The 19,638-nt window shown below is 47.9% G+C and overlaps 1 protein-coding gene across 5 annotated transcripts in view; it reads left to right on the top strand.

The window, feature by feature from the left end:
- Window positions 1–391: 391 nt before the first annotated feature.
- The window catches only part of LOC126529774 (protein shifted-like), a 384,912-nt gene continuing 365,665 nt past the window's right edge, over window positions 392–19,638 (top strand). For all 5 annotated transcript variants that reach the window (XM_050177290.3, XM_050177288.3, XM_050177289.3 and 2 more), the window contains exon 1: window positions 392–571. In XM_050177290.3, coding sequence (XP_050033247.2) covers window positions 448–571 — 124 coding nt within the window. In that variant the 5' untranslated portion in view covers window positions 392–447. The remainder of the gene's footprint in view (window positions 572–19,638) is intronic.

Raw genomic sequence — 19,638 nt, 5'->3', positions numbered from 1 at the left:
CGGCAATCGCGCTGTCGCAAACGCACGTGAAAGCTGTCAGCGAAATTCGCTCTGCGACGTGCGCGGCAGGACGATTTCTTTCACCCCAATCACGCCATGTAAAATTGCTTTTAGTTGGCGCTGTTCTTTCCTAGTTCGAGTCCCAACGTATTTAGGCATTCGCAGAAAAGGGCACTTTCGCGGTGAAGCCACGTCTGTTCCCAGCCCCGCTGTTCCCGCGTACGTAAAAGGCCGCGTTGCTTCACCACACAAGCCCGTGTCCAAATAAGAGCTGTCCGACGTTCGGAACAGCATCGTTCGTCACTCGGTGGCGCACGTCCGCTCCGTGGGCCGCTCCCACCCGCGTCCAGACGGAAATGGCCGGGAGAGGGGGGAGACAACCGGAGCCGGTCGCGGGGGAAGGGCCAGTCTCGCGGGGGAGCTCGTCGGGGGAGGCCGCCGCTCAGCATGGCCGTGCTGCTGCTGCTGCTGCTGCTGCTGCTGCTGGTCGCCGCCGACGCGGGACGCGCGAAGCCTAGGCACGACGACTTCTCCCTGTGGATCGACGAGAAACAAGTGCGGGAGTTCAGCGGTGAGCGTTTGCGCGGCATTCGCCCTTTCTGGCGCCGATTGTGCACGTTGTGGGCCCGCCGTGACGAAGCGCTTTCACTGACGCGGGCACAGGCGTTGTGTATTGCCACGTGCGACCTATAGCCCCGCATTACGGCTACCGTTGCGTGCCCAAAGGCTTTCAGCACCGGCGGTGGGTGCGAGACTCGTCGAACGGCCGTGCACCCCAGTGGCGGCCTCGAGCCTGCGCAGATAGATTGTGCGCGCCTGCGAAGGCGGCCCGCCTAGCTCGCTAGTTTAGTGCAGCTTCAGTGTAAACTTGTAAAGATGTGGTTGAGGAAAGTTGCACCATTTTTATCCAGCTTTTACACGTTGTTTACTGCCTGTTACACTGACAAAACATAGTGTTTAATTTTTTATTGCTCCCACTCGCTAATATCTTTGTATTTTGCAATTGTTACCGCGATGTAACTTATTTCCTTTCTTGATGGCAGATCGAGACAACTGCAGTGAATCAAATGGCGTTAGAGAAATATATTACAAAGACAAGAAGAAAACAATAAAACGTGCTCGTGGACGACGTACGCTTCTCTAAACGTCTTTCTTTTCCCTGCAAGCCAGTAATGGCGTGTGCGCCCTTTGCGCTGTCTCACGGTATAAACACAAATACACGAACGTGTTTGCATTTCAAATGCATTTTTGGCATTGTTGAAGGGTAATTTACCAATACGGCTCAAATAATATATCTCCTTGTGCTTCTTTAGAAACAGCAAAGCCTCCTGCGATGGTGCGGCCAACTATGTATTGTTAACAACTTGCTGAAGTTTCCAGTACTTTAGCTTCACGTTAAGTATGTAGTACTAATTAATTAGAATTTTTATTATAACTTTCAGGCTATAACGTCAAAACAATGAATGTAGAGGGCAATTGACAACATCACTTCAAGTTATATTGTGACGCGTTGCCGTTTACAAAGCACACTTGTCTCTGCTTAAAAGAAAGCCCGCGAAACCTTGAAAAAGCTGCTGCGTCCCACCACTTGCGTGGTGTGTAGTTTTTTTTTTCAAATGAGAGAAAATGTGTTAAAGTAACGCTTCGCAAACATTTCATTGTTATGTTTTCAAATCTGCTGAGACCTTGTATTGAAGTTGTGACCACAAACGTAATTAACATCTACTTAAATAGCTCCTGCAAATTAGAAGAAAATAAGCATACTGGATGCTGTTATTTTAGTGGTCTCCACCAACACAGTTTCATTCGTATAGAAAGCTTGGCTTTATAAAAGATAAAAGAAAGCTTAAATTCCGTATCAGTTGGGACACCCGATATCATTTCGCGCCTCACGCAATGTGGACGTTGCTTCACTACAGAGGCGTTGGAGGTGGTAGTTTCACCTTTTTACTAAGCTGAATGTCGCGTGAGAAAAATTTCTTCAGCATATAGACCCTATGGAGCGAATATACACAAAATACATTTCTGTTATTGTTCTCTCTTCCATTTCATAAACTCTCTGCACGTGAATACGCGCTCCAGATCTCGAGCGGTCGATAGCCTGCAAAGTAGAGGCACATACTTTGTTAACCTAAGTTCAATTTTCTCGGGATCAGTACAAATTTTGTCCTCAATTAAATGCATGCCGAGAGCATCTATGCTATACACGAGCTGGATCGCTTTCGATATGCTGGGTGTAATAGCTGTGGGGTGCTAGGCAGCAAGTTTGCCTATCATTGCTGCACGGCGCACATTTGGAAGTTTATATTTCACTCTCTTTTGTATTCCATATGCCTTGTAGTAAATGCTCCCGAATAAAAACAAAGTGTGGGAGTTGTATTTTTCACCACAACCTACAGACTACTTTGAAGCACTTCACTAGGAACGGCCGTACATTTACACAGAATGTTCGAACGACACTGCGATACGTTTCCATATTAACAAGCAAGGCGAGCTATATCGGTTCATAAGAGAATCGCTCTTTAGGCCAGTGCACACTGGGGCGTCCAGAGCAGGGCGGAATTAAAGCACCTTCCGCGCTGACTGAGCACAACGCGAGCCTTCGAACTCGGCGAGTCGGCTCGAAAGGCCGCCGGCGATGTTCACAAAGGCTGTGTAACCCGGTTCTGCGTAAGACCGACGTGACGCACAGTGAAGTGTCGTGATCGCGGACTGACAAAAAAAAAAGAATGCGTGTGGGCAAAAGAACGAAGTCGTGGGCAGGGAATGCTCTACGAGAATTAGTGCACGAGGGGCTACTCAAATGAAATGAGTGCAGTACACCTTTCCGTCGCCAGATGTGTTGAGCAGTGTCCCTTGCGCGCTGGCAAGCGTGCAGCTGAGAGGAAGTGTTTTGCTGAGTCTCATTTTGCAACGCTATCATTTATTGATTCGCCACATCTTTTTTTCAACAAATAAGACGGACTTTGGGAAGCATACACTCTGCATAAAATTTGGTTAAAACGTATGGCAAGAACGCATCCTATGTTACAGGAAGCTTTCGAGTTGATTGAAAGCACGACGTGACATAACTTCTTCAAAGACGTTTGTTGACGACGATGACGAGAACTGGATGCCATCGGATAAGGACAGCTATCCTTGCTAATCGCAGGCTGACTATGTCTACGATATGGCAGGACAATCATACGGCACGTTTCAGCCAATTTTGTCGGAACGCTTTTAACATGAGATGCATTTCTGCCATATTTGTGCCAAAACTGTTCACCGACGAACACAAGTTCCACAGTGTTTCTCTCTGTACGGAACAGACGCGGTAAGTCAGAGGGGACCCCTAATTCACCTTCAGTATTGTAACCGGTGATGAAACACGGGCTTGCGTTTATTATCCTGTCGCCAAACAGCAATCGTCGCAGTGGAAGTCGGCCAATTCACTTTGCTGGAAAAAGGCACGTCCTGTTCCTGGCCATGTGAAGCCCGTGCTGATCTTTGATCTTTATGGAATTATCCTAAAGGAATTTATACCTGCTGCATTAACCATCAACAGCAACGTCAAAATTGTGAACGGGGCGAGTTGGTGTGGTTGCATCTTTAAAAAAAGAAACCTGTGCCAAAAAGACGTGGACGAGCAAAAAAGCGACACACAAGTGCGCTGCCTGGAAGCTAGCATGTTATTTGAAACGAAACAGAATAAGCAGACAACCACGAAGAAAGGAAAACCTCCTCACGCGTGCACCGCGGAAAGGAAAGAAGCAAATACGTGGCAAACAACCCATGGCTGGATAATCAAGAGCTCACTCGCAGACGCTCCCGCCTCTGAAAAAATGCTGTCGAAGGTTGACTGATGCATTTGTTCCCTTGCAAAAACACGTAAAAGAATGTTTTTCTTGTTGTTTGAGCGCTTCGCGGGTGCTAAATCTCAGTTTCGTCAAGCATGGGTTTACAACAGCTTGTGCGGCTGCAGCGAACCGCCAAACCAGTGCCATTCTTTACGTGGAGCGCATGCTCCTAGATCCTAATGTTTAAACAACGACTAGTTTGACCGGTGTTTTCACAAGAGCGCAGTATTGCTTTAATTTTACAATCCACATAGTTCTTATGCTTGACAGTGCATCCTGTACGTTTTTCACACGTCACTCCATTCATATTTTTGTGGACGGCTGGATAAATCTCACCAAGCTTGTGGCCGGCACTAAAACCAATATAAACATCATATCTGCTTGCCACGTTATTTAACTCGCGTGCTAGCCTATGCACATAAGGAAGCGTAACTACATTATTTCTGTTCTTAGTATCAACGTCAACTGCTGCTCTTTTAGTATTGCCTTTAACTGATTCTGCCACTTTTTCAAGAGCCCCTGTGATAATACCGGTAGGGAACACTGCTTATTTTAGTTTGGATACTTGCCTCTCGAAGCTAAGCTGCATCCTATGGGGGCACAATTTAAACAAAGAGTGTATGCATAAAACACGAATGTCATTTTTTACTACTTTCGAGTGATCAGAGTAAAATATAAGTAAAGGCTTCGCTGCCCTAGGAGAATAAGGCCAGCAAACGGGGTCTGCTGCAGAAAATACCGTTCTAAAGTCTGGATATTGTAGCTCTTTTTCAACAGGCAGTTCACAGATGAATCTGAGGCCTTCACCGCATTCCCTGAACACATTTAACACATCCACGACTCTTCTTTGTACGTCCAACGTAGTTATAATAACAAGAAAATCAGCACATCGCACAACCTTAACGACCAGGTCACCGAAGTTTTTTTTAATTCATAAACCACAAATATGTTACTGAGAACAGGCGCAACACAAGAACCGATAGATACCTCTGATTTCCGTAAAAAAGAAAAATTCTGTCCCAACATACGCGCGTGAAGTTAAAACTAATGATAATATTTCCATGAAGCTTTTAAGAGAAACAAGAGACTTAGTGAAAAACGATTGTTCATCATTATCTTCAGTAATACATTGCTTGACATACTGACATCCGGGTATTGGTGAATACCTATGCACGAGGCGGACAAGGACAAGCCAATCTTTGCAACGCAAGGCGGACTTTACAAGTTCAACGTAATGCCCTTCGGTTTATGTAATGCTCCTGCAGCATTTGAACGCATGATTTGAACGCATGAACGCAGTTTTATGCCGCCATAAGTGGATGAGCTGTCCGTGTCATTTAGATGACATAGTTATTTCTTCTACAACTTCTCGTCAACACCTTGAGCGTTTGGACAAAGGTTTCACATGCATCTCCTACGCGTTAATTCAACTCAACACAAAAAGTTATATATTGCGGGAAAGAACAATAAAGTGTTGGGCCACCTTATCAGTAAAAATGGCGTTCGACTAGATTCTGACATGGTTGCTGCCATGATTCTGTTCCCTCGCCCCGAAAATCAAAAACAGTTAAGAAGTTTCTCCGACGTGGCATCCTACTTCCGCTGCTTTATCACTAATTTTGCTACCATGGTGTCCCCGATGCACAAGTTGCTGACGTCTGGTGCTGCTTTCACTTGGCCAAACGACTGCGAACTTTCTTACCAAGTCCTCTCGAGCAAGCCTTGACATCCGACCCCGTCCTCTGCCACTTCAATGAGAACCCGCCAACTTGTTTGCACGACGCTGGGGGCCATGGGATTAGTGCTCTCCTTTTACAGCGTTATACCACTGCTTGCGTCGGCCGTTACGCAAATTTGACGTCAGGAGATCGGAATAAAAACATATTGGAGTAGTTTTACGTTATACGGCCCCCATTCGAATATGTTTTTATTCCAATCTGCTTACGTCAAATTTGCGTAACCGCCGACGCAAGCATCGGGCGGTCACCCGCAGGGTTGTCTGAAAGACCAAGCAAACGCTCTGCTCGTTCATAGGAGGTCATTTTTGTTTGCTTGAAAAACGAACAACAATGCCTGCATTGAGCGGCTTAATTGGCTCACAAGAGGCGAGGAGCATGCTGAAGTGAAGAGGGATTCGATGGGGCCGAGCCACTGCACTAAGTATCGATAACCATATGATGAAGGTGGTGCTGGCGTCTGCGATTGGTCCGCTTTCTCTTACGTAGCTTGCGGTGGCTCGTCGACACTCGCGGCGGCATGCAACGCAAGCTTAAAAATGACGCTAAAACGGATCCTCAGCAAAGAAGAGTTGGCAGAACGAGGTCGTAAACGTGCTGAAAGTTCTCGAAAACGTTACACAGCCACGCAAAAATTTTATTACACGCAAATAAACCCATGCTCTCCTGCAGGGGCGAGTAGTCAGTGCCGGAGCGAACGCCGGCAGCCATCTTTTATTCCTTTCTGAACGGGGAAGCCTGCGGCTATTCAGAAGAAAATTCGGTTTTGTTCGGCATATTAATGTATCTTTAACGCGTACGCGTCACTTTGACGCGGTAAGTTTTTGACGTCCCGTGAGAGGCAGGTGAAGTGGGTGCAGCCCGAAAACTTTTGGCCACTAGCCGAGGGCTAATGGCATTTTCAGTAGCGCGGTTTCGTTGAGCGAGGAAGGCGCCAAGACCGACCCCGCTGGCGTCTGTATCTACTTCAGGTGACTTCTGTATCTACTTCACGTAACCTATCCTGCCATACGCATATACAACGTGTCACTGTTAACGTTAACCGGGTTCTTAGATACTTGCTTGGAAATTTCCCTACTGCGCCTTTGCCGATAAAGCTAACCTTCTACAAAACACTAGTTCGGCCAAAGCTGGAATATGCTTCCACAGTATGGGATCCCTATCAAATCACACAGATAAACACACTAAAATCCATCCAAGATCGCGCAGCACGTTTCATCTTATCTAACTATTCCCTTTATGCCAGCATTACTTCCATGAAAAGCAGACTTACCTTACGAGACCTTCCATTGCGCCGTAAATGTTTCAGACTGTGCCTTTTCCCCAAAATGTATCACCATAATCCACTATTAAAGATCATCTTATTGCTCGCCCTTCGTACATTTCATCCCGCTTCGATCGCATGTTTAAAGTTGGTGTTCCATTTTTTAGAAGCAAAATGTGTCATCAGTCTTTTACTCCCACGACCAGTACCGACTGGAACGGCCTTCCTCCCTCCATCGCTGCCATTTCTGACATTGACAAATTCAAGACTACTCTGTTTTCGGCCGCTTTTTAAAACCTGTTATTGTATTATGTACTGCTTTATTTTCTGCTTACCACTACTTTCTTTAATGCCTTCGGACCAGGAAAGTATACGAAATTAATGAATAAATATATAGATACAGTTGACGGGTCGAAATGGCGAAGAATAGGTGGAGACGCAAGATAATGTAGCGTAGCAAACGGGACGTCACATGCAGGAGACCAAGAGAACAGGTCCACGCCACCGCGTAGGAGCTGGGTCAAGGACGACACGATTGATGCGAAATTGCGAAATCCCGTCAATGAACACTCTAACGGTATACTGTATCGACGGCCGAATTACAACATCATTTGCACCACGTAGAATAATAGGTCCTTTGTGTTGTGTAGAAACCTTGCGTAGACGAGAGCACAAGGGAGCTTGAACAATGGAAATAGCAGCTCCCGTATTAACCAACGCTTGAACTGAAACGCCTTCTACAGACAGTACTTACGTATTGGCCGGACACTCTGGAAGAATTGTAGTCTGCATGAAACGTGCAGCTTTCCCTCCAAAATGTGCACGATCTGCACCATTAACGCGTGGATGGTTGCAGGGGCGATGTTGATAGCCGGAGAGGGGAGGGAGAGCGGCGGCGCCCTGGTTGTGAGGCACATCAGGATTGGGAGGCGGAGAAAAGGAGCGAGGTGCAGGCCGGCGCTGGTGCTGACTCGGAGGAAGCAACGAGTCTCCTTCGTAGGTATCGTAGCCACGGCGTTCGTGCAGTTGGCGTTTTGGACAAAATCGCGATGTATGCCCGCGGATACCGCAGTAATAACAAACTGGCCGGGGCTAGGCCAGGAAGGGTAAAGTGCAGGGGAAGATGCATGGGGTGCTAGAGACGCCAGGAGAACCAGGTGCAGGAGGCGTCGTCTGAATGAATGTTAGTTGCATGGCCGCAACATGAGCAGACGAGCTCGACATTGTAGAAGTGGCACAGGTCGCGGTGCAGGCCATGGAGGAGAGTTTGAGTGACGGGAGGATTGAGCAGGCCATACACTTGGAGCTCTTCGCGTATGAGAGCGCGAATGAGCATCCACAGGTTCGTAGCCGAGGAAGGACGTGTGTCACAGGCGTCAGCGTGTCAACGCATGCAGTGGCGTCCAGGTGTTGGCAAGTCGCGATGACATCGTCAACCGTCGTGGGATTCTTGATCCCCAGTGCCTTGAATGCGGCGTGTCCAATGTCCTTTAGGATGTGACGAACGCCATCAGATTCTCTCATGGTTGCGTCAGCACGGCAGCAAAGGGCGAGAAAGTCTTCAATGTAACAGGTGTACGTTTCGCCAGGAAGTTGCATGCATCCATCAAGGTTTTTCTTGGCGACCTCAGAGTGGACGCTTGCAGTGGCGAAACTCTAGCGAAGGTGCTGTTTGAACGCTGCCTAGACTGGTAAAGTACTCTCATGGTTAAGAAACCAGGGCCTGGCAACGTCAGTGAAGTAGAATGTGACGATTCGAAGCTTATGAAAATCATCCCACTGGTTAAAGTCACTGACTCTATCGTAATTGTCCAGCCAATCTTCAACGTCGTTATAACGGAGGCCAGCTAACGTGCTAGGGTCACGCTTCCGAGTTGTGACGGTCAAGGAGGGAGGGGCTGGTTGGGCAGAGACGGTGACGCAGGATAGTCCTGATGGCGCTGTGCCACGGCGGTGGAAAGGAGGGGCAAGCGGTGACCTGAACGAAGCTCCAGGGATACTCGAACGCGCCGTGGACCAAGGTATGGAGAGCAACCTCAACCACTTGCGAGGCAGCTCAACGCTTTATTCAGCCGGCAAATTGCTCAAGCGCATGACGCTGGCCTTGATGATGAATATATTGATTAAGAAGGGGAAGGGTAAATATAATGCTGACAATATTTATATATTGTCACGAGCCGGCACAGTGAATGATGATCCGTGACCACCGTGAAGGGGCGCCCGTAGAGGTAAGAAGGATACCGTTGCACCGCGAATATCACCGCCAAGCACTCTTGCTCGGTTACTGTATAATTGCGCTCGGAGCGACTGAAAAAGCGGCTAACATACGAGATCACGTGTTCACTTTCGCCGATGCCCCGAACAAGCACAGCGCCAATTCCAACACCAGGGATCGAAGTGGCAAAGAATAGGCTGCGACGTCAAGAGTAATCTTAACTGACCAAACGAAGAGTCGCACTCTGTGATCCGTTCAAAAGCAACGCCTTTCTTGAGAAGGCGCGTAAGAGGATGGGCCACGTCAGCAAATCTGGGTGGGAATGAATGGGCGAAAGTATTTCGATCTTGTTTAGTGTTTATATTATGCGCTGAATGTCTTGTGCTCTCGAATGGGAGCAAGGAGGGCGCACACTCCTTGTCAGGCATCCACTTGCCTTTTGGTTTGCGCCCTAGGCAACTGTACCATACGCTGTCTGAATAAACTCTTTGACTCTTTGAAAGTAGGAACGTAAGCCTAAAAAGCTTGTAACATCGTGAATCTTCGGGGCCGTTTTGGTCGGCTTGCGCGTTGGGTTCTACGTCTACTGGAGTACGACTTTATTGTTTCATGCAAGAGCGGCCGATGACACGCTGATGCTAATTGCCTCTGTCGGGTGCCTCTTCCAACGACTGAATGCGACGTTGACAGCTTCGATCAATACATCCCCTTTGTATCTCCGAAATTTCCTTATATGGGTACCTTCATATCCGAACAGCAGAAGGACGAGAGCTTGCAACCGCTCTTCGCGACCGCGCACGAGCCTTCAGAAAACAGCCGCTTTCGCCTATTTGACGGCGTCCTGCATAAGAGCTACTCGACCACTTGCGCGCGCTACCTTTTAGTTGTCCCCAAGAGCCTCCGCATTCAAGTACTGTATGCGCCATGCACGACTATCCAACGTCTGGTCATCTTGGCTCCACAAGAACGCTCTACCGTGCTGAACAGCGCTTTTACTGGCCCAAGATGCGTCACGATACCGATCAGTACGTCGCCAGTTGCATGGAATGCCAGCGTTACAAACGACCTCCAAACACACCGCATGGTCCACTTCAGCCAGTTAAGCTGTCCAGTGCCCCTTTCGAACAAGTTGGCATAGATCTCCTGGACCGCTGTCCGCGATCCTCCAAAGGCAATTGTTGGATTATCGTGTGTGTTTAGACCACCTGACCCGTTATTGTGAGACGGCAGCGCTGCCATCGGCAACAGCAGCAGAAGTCTCTCTTTTCCTATTATATTCCATCAGACTCCGACATGGGCCTCCTCCCATTATAATAACCTATCGTGGGAGATAATTTACCGCAGACGTCGTCGAAGAGAACGTTTATATGGGTTCAGCTAGCTTCCGGCATTCGGCACCATACCATCCACAAACTAATGGTCTGGCTGAACGTACAAACAGCACGCTTGCCAACATGCTATCCATGTATGTCGATTCCGCACATAAGGACCGGGACAGTGTCCTGGGGCCCTATAACGTAAAACTATTCTAATCTGTTTTTATTCCAGTCTCCTCACGTGAAACTTACGTAAGCACCGACGTAAGCATCGCGCGGTAAACTGCATCGTTGTTTGAAAAGCCCAGTCAAACGCGCTTCTCGTTTATAGGATGTCACTTTCTTTTGCTTTCAAGACCAGTAGCATTTTTATTTATTTATATACGTATTTATTTATTTTTATTTATGTATTTGTCAGAGTACCCTAAGGGCCCATTAGGGCATTACATGGGGGGGACGGGACTGAAAAGGTCAAGCGTAACTGCAATGTGTACATAGCAAATAATATAGGAAGACATTAGGAACAATAAAAAAAATAGATCGACACGTCGAACAGAAATAAACACAAAGAAAGAAAAGGAAGGAAGGAGGCACGGAGTTTGTACAATATTTGGTAGCGTGAAAGACGCATAAGAACTTAAAACGCTATGGAGACGACGAGTACCCATCAGAACACGAGTTTAAAGATGCAATCGATTGATGATTTAGGTAAAGAACCTACAGAAGTACATATCAGATAAAACGGAATGAATGTTATACAATACCAAGCACATGAAAACACTGTGTAAGTAAATATTCAAGCATATGTGGGTTCAAACAGGTTGTTACACTCTAAAACAGGTTGGCAATGCTGCATGAAATGACGATGATTCAGTAAACGAGACAATGTTTGAAGGCAGCGAGTTCCATTCGCCAAAGATAAAACTAGAGGCGAATTTCGGTAAACGTTAGTCCTCGCAAATATAGGTTTTACTTTATGAACATGGTCTGCGCGGGTCGAGATGTGTTGAGCGGGAAGAATATGGGCTCGAGCGAATGCAATGTTGCTATGGTAAAGGCTATGGAAGAACGACAACCGTGGTAATTTTCCGCGCTTGTCAAGAGACGGAAGATTGATTTCTTTAAGGCGGACACACTTTCATATCGACAGTTTGAAGATAAGATAAACCGCGCAGCTTTATTTTGGACTGATTCGAGTAGATTTGTGAGATTAGAATGATGGGTGTGTCAAATTATGGATGCATATTCTAAAGAGGGCCTGATAAGAGAACTGTATGCGCGCAGTCTGCTATCTGTGTTCGCAAGGTGTAAACGCCGTTTCAGGTAACCAAGTTTTGTCCATGCTTTTGTGGTAATGTGTTCAATATGAGCATTCCAGCTCAAATTGGAGATAAACAGAACTCCCAAGTACTTGATTGAAGATACTGAGTCAACAGTAATACCGCGTATTGTATACTGGTCAGAGGTAAGTCGAGTAGTCGAAGCAAATTTTACGTGTTTAATTTTGGCTATGTTAATTTCTATCTGCCATGTGTCAGATCAGTCAGTTTTGTTAAATCAGACTGCAGCACAGAGGTGTCGGCAGGGCAGGTTATTCTATTGTACAAGACGCAATCATCTGCGAATAGAGGTATTTGTGAAGTAATATAAGTTGCGATGTCATTGATGCATATTAAAAAGAGCAGCAGAAGAAGGACGTGCCCTTGAGAAACTCCCGAACTAAAGCGAGTGCGGTTAGAAAAGCAGTTGTTTAGAGCGATTACTTGAAATCTGTTCGTTAGGAACTCCTCAATCCATCATGCCGTGTTGTAGTCAAGCTGCAGATTTCCAACTTTCAGTTTCAGTCGAATATGAGGTACCCGGTCGAAAGCTTTAGAAATCTATAAAAATGGCGTCTGTACTAATCAATTTGTGTAAAGAAATGTGAATTTTTGTGACAAGTTCATATAGTTGCGTCTGACAGGAGCGATTTTGGCGAAAGCCATGTTGCTTATTGAGCAGGTTATTATTGTTAAGATAGGCTATAACGTGAGAGTATAGGATGTGTTCCAGTAATTTGCTGGAACACAATAGATGTCAGGGATATAGGTCTGTAATTATTAGGCTCTGCTGTGCGACCAGATATAAATACCGGTATTACTAATGCTTATTTCCAATCTTCCGGTGGGCACCCTGTATCTAGTGACTGCTGAAATATTAGAGATAACAAAACTGAAGAGTAGTGCGAGGTTAATGTTAGAAGTTTAGCACTTATACCGCCAGGACCTGGGCTGGTTTTATGAGGAAGCCTGTCAATTGCACGAGAGATACCATGTTCCGATATTATGATGGATGAAAAAGGGAATTCAATAGATAGTTGTTCAAGTATGTGAGTGTTATCAAGCAGCAGTTCGCTAGTAAAAACTGCAGAGAAGCATTTGCTAAATAGCTCTGTGCTATCTCTTGTGTTAAGCACTGCTCCGCTTTCGGAAATTATAAGGGAGCAGTGTGTTTTGGTTTTGGGTTAATACTTGCCAAAACTTTTTCGGATCATTTTTTATCATATTGGGAAGGGTGCAATTAAAAAACTTGTGTTAAGCTTCGGCGCCCGATATCATCAATGATTTGACGAGGGTATTCACCCCAAATCGAAGTGAATTGCGCACCAACGAAAGCAACAAGTTACACGAATTCCGTGGATACCGGATTTATTTCGGTGGGTGGACCCTTTCTCAACGTTTTCTGCGTTCGAATTTTCAACCTCGGCGTGCAAAGGCAGGTAGGCCTAGGGCGACCACCGCAAGTCACTCACTACCGCCATGGAAATCGTCACCGGTGAGACAATATCGCCGGAAGACGCGAATGACCCGCGCTGGATCGCGGCATATAACCGCAAACCACGCAAGGGCAAGGCCAGTCAACCCCAAGGAGCAAGTTCGTCATGTACACGTGGCAGACAAAGGGACAGCGATCGCACCGCCGGACCGAACAGCGCATACCAGCGCCTCGTCGCTACCTCGAGACTCCCTCAGCTACCGAGGGACACGTTCCGTATCATCGGGAGATCCCGAGACGGTCTCAACGTGGCCAAATCCACACCAGTGCAGGTTGAGCAAGTCCTGGCAATGGCGGCAGCCCTGGCTCCTCAAGACCTCACGGAAGACTCCATATGCCCCACCGTAACTCAGAATATCTTCATCATCTGCACCCCCAGTGAACGTAACGCAAGAGCATACGCCACGGTGCAACAGATTCACATGAAAGACACTGCGTATCGGGTCGCGGTATATCCGGCCCCACCCGATAATACCTGCAAAGGCGTAGTCCGAGGCATTGACCTCGAGCTCAACGACTCCCAACTCCGAGAACTGATCGTCACGAAACGCAACCCAAAGGCCTTGGAGGTGAAGAGAATCAAGAACACCACAGCCGTGACAATCCTTTTCCAAGGAATGCAAGTACCAAGTTTCATCTGCTGCGGAGCAAGCATTGTTCGATGCACGCTCTTTCGCAGACACACGTAAATTTGCTACTACTGTGGCAACATCGGTCACCGAGCGGATGTCTGTCCTAACCCCAGCACCAAGTGGTGCCGGAAGTGTGGCCTCGAAACAGCACCAGTGTACTCCTCACTGCACCCTGTGCGGCGGACCACACTCCACCGCCGACAAGGACTGCAAACGCAAGTTTCAAGTCCCTTACATCGTGCGACAGAGACGCCGCCGCAGACGCAACCAACGCGGCCGCAACCGCTCCCGAGGACCGAGCAGCGATTCGAGCGCCACCTCGGGAATTTCCGTAGCGACCACAATTAAGGAGTCGCTCAGTCACGCCGACACCTACCGACACCCGAGCGCCGCAGCGCCCTCCGCAGCAGCCGCTCCCGCTCCAGGGGAGCGGCTGACGCACCTTTCGGCGCCAATAGATTCCTCCCAAAACCATCATGGCTAACACGACACGGGATACTTTAGAAACTTGGCAGTGGAATTGCGCTAGCTACGCGAAACGCAAATCCTCACTGCAGCAGTACCTCAAAATTCAACCTAAAAGGCCGCACGTAATACTATTGCAGGCAACCCTATGCGAAACCCTTACGCTCTCAAGCTACTGCACCGTCTCAAAAAGAGGAGGGGACGCCAGGAGAGGCATCGCCACGCTCGTTAGTAGAAAAGTCGCGCACATCGTTCACGACGTCCTACCGAAAAACAGTCGGATCGAGGCGATCCTTATCGAGCTCGTACCTAACCGACTCTTAAAACAAAGTGTTTTTGTACTAAACGTCTACAGTTCCCCCGCGCACTACAACCAAACCTTCCACGCGATCCTTACTAAAGCCACGTCATTGGCACGAAACTTACCGCTCATTATCGCACGTGACTTCAACGCCCCACACCCGTCGTGGGGTTACCCCACAATCAAGCCTAGCGGCAACAACCTCTCGCGCGCAATAGACAACCTGTCCCTCACCCTGGTGACGGACCACAGGTTCCCCACAAGATTGGGTACGTCGACGCAGCGCGATACTACGCCGGATCTCACGTTACTCCGAAATGTTGCAAACTACGCATGGACGAACACGCAAGAGAACCTGGGCAGCGATGACTTCGTCATACGCACAGAAATACCAAACACGACGGCCCCCACCCCGATCTTTCACACTCACAGACTGGGATACCTTCCGTAAGTTACGGAAGGAAGATACGAATACATATGACTCCTTCGCGGAACTCCTCTCTGCGATAAAGGGCGACGCAATTAGAGCCACGAAAACCATACAAACGGAACTGGAAGTACCAAGGGTTGACCCTCACCTCGCACACTTACTTGAGGCCAAGGCTTCGATACTTGCGCGATGGAGAAAGCAACGTCTCAACAGACGCCTGCGCAAACGCATCGCGATCCTCAACCGAGACATAGACCAATACTGTACGGAGCTCACAAGACTCCAATGGCACGAACTCTGTTCGGCAGTCGACGGCCGCATGCGGACAGGAGGTAAGTGGAACCTCCTGAAACTCATGTTAGACGACAGCCAAACGAAGGATAATCAAAGCCACGCGCTAGACCGACTTCTACACTCACATAAAGAGAAAAGGGGAACGGAAGAGTCCTTCCTGGAAGAAATTGCCAAACGGTACCTTCCGCTAGGCGACGCTCACCCCAACGATTACCCGATCATAAAGTGCGAAACCACTCCCGAACTAGACGCTGCCTTCACGCAAGCAGAAGTACGAGAGGCGCTACACAACGTAAACAGCAGGTCGGCTTCAGGACCCGAGGGGGTAACCAACCGACTGTTGTTGCGTAACTTAGACGACCAAGTCATTACATTACTCACGAAAGACATCAACCACGTGTGGGAAACAGGAGAGGTACCAACGCAATGGCGGACTGCCACGGTGGTCCTCATCCCAAAACCCGGCAAACCACTTAACCTCGACAATTTACGCCCCATCTCTCTTACGTCATGCGTGGGTAAAGTAGCCGAGCACGTAATTCAAAACCGAGTGTCACGCTACATTGAGGAACACGAACTCCTCCCACACAACATGGTAGGGTTTCGACCCCACCTATCCACCCAAGACGTCATGTTACTCCTAAAGAGACAGATCTTCGACGTTAGCACGAGCCATCCTCGCCCTCGATCTCACGAAAGCATTCGATACCGTCTCGCACCGCTTCGTACTGGAGTCTGTGGCAGGCCTCGGCCTCGGCCAGAGATTTCAGGAGTACGTACGCTCCTTCCTAAAAGACAGAGAAGCCCGACTGCGAGGTTTCGCAACTTAAGTCGGACCCCTACACGCTAGGCTTCGTCGGAACACCACAAGGCTCAGTAATCTCTCCATTACTATTTAATATAGTGATGAAGGGACTCGCAGACAAACTACGAAACATCCGAAACGTAAACTACGCTCTATACGCAGATGACATTACCATATGGAGCCCAGGAGGCTCCCAGGGAGACATGGAGCAGGCATTACAGTCTGCCCTAGGTGCCACGGAAGAGTACCCACTAAACACAGGAATAAAACTATCCTCAAAGAAATCGGGACTATTACTATTTCGCAAGTCTTGTCAAGGAGTCCGCTACCTAACACCTCTAGACGAACTTCGGATCGCACTATACACAAGAAGCCGACAACAGATTCCGCGAGTCAACCACATACGCATTCTTGGACTCCTAATCGAAGCCACCGGATGCCACGGACACACGATCAAACACTTAACCGCCAAAACCGAAAACATGATCAGACTCATCCACAGAGTCTCGGGGCGCAGGAAGGGTCTCTGCGAAGATAGCCTTCTGCGCGTATACCACGCGTTCCTTATGAGTCACATTAATTACGTCGCCTCTGCCCACAACTGGACGAAAATAGAAAAGATGAAGCTAAACACACTCATGCGCAAGAGCATCAAACAGGTCTTGGGCATTCCACAAAGAGCAAGTACAGCAAAGGTTGACCAGCTAGGCATGCACAACAACATCGACGAAGTGATCGAGGCTCAGACTATGGCGCAAATATTCCGCCTATCCTCGTCAAAGGCTAGTAGGCTAATCCTAAATGAAGCCAATGTCTCCCCTTGTCCCTATCTCGAGCACGCGGTTACCCTACTGAGCGAAATTAGAGACGAATACAAAGCCTCACCGTTTCCCAGAAACGTCCGCCCACAACACAACGTGGGTAGACGCCGGGCCCGCGCCCGCGCAATTCTCGACCGCATCGACGCGGACCGTGAAGCCACCGCATTTGTGGACGCGGCCCAGTACGACAGCACATCCACTTTCGCAATAGCAGTCGTGGACGGCAACGGAACGCTAAGATCATCTGCATCGGTTAAAACGAGCACCAGTGCTAAAGCAGAACAAATAGCCGTAGCCATCGCCATGGCAGACCCCACATTTACTTATGTCTTCACGGACTCGCGTGCCGAAATTCGGGCCTACGAATACAGCAACGTATCTAAAGAAACAGCGCGTATACTACTAGCGAGCTCAAAAGAGGGCAAACGGTGCCTCTCCTGGTTCCCGCTCACATGGCGAAAGACATTCACTTGCTAAAAGCCAACCTCAATGAAACGGCCCACGACCGTGCGCGAGAACTTGCCCGCCGCGACGGTCCCACGGCCTCCGAGGGGCTGGACATTCAGTTTAATGACCCGCTGCTCACTTACCCAGAAATCACCTCCCACTATCGGAAAGGCAGAACCAAATTCCCGCTCCCACACGCCAAACTCGAACGCGCGCAGGCGGTCGCGTTTCGAATGCTACAAACGGACTCGTATCCGTCACGAGGCCTTAAGCCACTACAACTCAGAAATTCCGGCAAATTGTCCAGACTGCACAGAACTTTATTGCTCACTCTCGCACATGCTATGGCAATGTACCACGTTACCAAAGGGCCCTCTCTCCAGTGAGCCCGAATGGGAAGAAGCCCTCAAAAGCACGGATCTCAAATACCAACTCAAGGCCGTCCAGAGGGCCCAAGAACTGGCGGAGCGTCACCACGTTCCCGTCCCGAGCCTGCGGTTTCGGTACGAGGAGCTCCCCGCGTGGGATCTCCAACGGCTTGAAACTCCTAAGGACTTCACTAAAGTTCTTGACTGACTGACTAGCTTCGAGAATTGTAGTTTCTGTATAGTGCGCTATGGTATTGTAATTTTGCCAGTCTTCTGAAGCATTTGTTCGGGCAGCTTTTCTGAACGTTCTTTTTTTCTTGTTTATGATCTTTTTCACATCGCGGTTAAACCACGGATCGTTCTGCCTTGAGCTGATGGTCATTTTTGGTATACATGCAGTTTCAACTTCTTTTGAGTTTATCACGGAACAAGCTCCAGGTATCATTTACCGTTCTGTTTCGAAAATTGTTTGCGGAGACGGCTGTAAATGAGACCAACATACCAGTTATTTTGGCAGTGTCGACGCGTGCGTAGTTAAGAATGCATTGTTTCGCCGTATATTTCTCGGCAGGTTTCAATGCAAAGGAACATTGCACCACCCTCTGATCCCTTAATGGTTCTAGTACATGTGTCGCAGCCAAGTGTGGATGATTTGTTAAAATAATATCTAGTATGTGGTCACCCCGAGTTGGTTCGTGCACGACTTGAGTTAAATGATGAAAGTGCAAGGTTTGTAGAGAATGAAGACATTCAGATCTGTTGCTATTTGCCTTCAAGGACGGCGTCGACCACTCGACACCTGGGTAATTAAAGTCACCCCCTAATATCAATATGCATTTTGGGAACCGGGATATGACCTGTTGTGCAGCATCATTGAAAAAATGAACGAATTCCAAGCGGCTATCAGATGGACGATAGCATACACCAATGACACATTGCGCATGTCCAATGCGTGAAGAGCGCGAGACTATTTCAAGGGGAGAGTCGACTATCGCTAGAGACGGTTGATTGTCATATTTAATGACCATAACAACTACGACTCCCCGAAAGCCTTCCCGGTCCTCTCGAAAGATTAAGAAAGATGCGTCAAGTGCAAGTTTGCTGTTTGTGATGCCACTGGAAAGCCACGTTTCCGTACCTATTGCTATATCTGTGGTGCAAGAATGTATGAGCGTTTTTAGTGCGTCAATTTTGTAATAAATCCTGCGCAAATTTGCTAAGAGCAACGACACCCTATGTATGCACGTAACCTTACGCCTCTCAGTTGTTCTTGGTCAATTACTGGCAAGTTGGTTCCTTGCAGCAACCGGTACAACATTATTAGTGACTGAGTCATACCGGTAAACGGAGCCTCTGAAATGTAGAGACGTAAAACGAATAGAAAAACGTTCGTTTTCTTCAAGATTGCTCTTAGCAAAGTCGCGTAGTGAAAAGTATTTCTCTATCCACACTTTAGGGGATTTGAGGTTTTTCAGTTTGTGGGCATTTTGTAGCACTTGTGTTAGATTTAACGTGAGGAATTTTATGATAATAGAACGGTGAAAACTGATGGCGCTGACCAACACGATGGTCACGTTCAATGTCACCAACATTGACCTTCAAGTGAGCGGAACAAAATTCCTTCACAATCGCTTCGAATTCGATATATCCTTCATGACCCTCTTCAGGTATGCCCTTGATATTAAGGTTTTTGCGCCTCATTGTGTTACTTATGTTGTCCACATCATCGTCGAGTTCTTCGTTTGCTTTAGATTTGTTCGTCTTAACTTGCTGAACAGAATTCCAGACGGCGTCAAATGCTTTTTCATTTCCAGTGCACTAATTATTTCTTCTTTTTTTAATAGCGGTGACCCGGGTATTTAATACTGCAATTTGTTGGTTAACTTGTTTTAGA

Source organism: Dermacentor andersoni, chromosome 9, assembly GCF_023375885.2.
Source record: "Dermacentor andersoni chromosome 9, qqDerAnde1_hic_scaffold, whole genome shotgun sequence".
In the NCBI taxonomy this organism is placed as follows: Eukaryota; Metazoa; Arthropoda; class Arachnida; order Ixodida; family Ixodidae; genus Dermacentor; species Dermacentor andersoni.
This window is presented reverse-complemented; position numbering and strand designations above follow the sequence as displayed.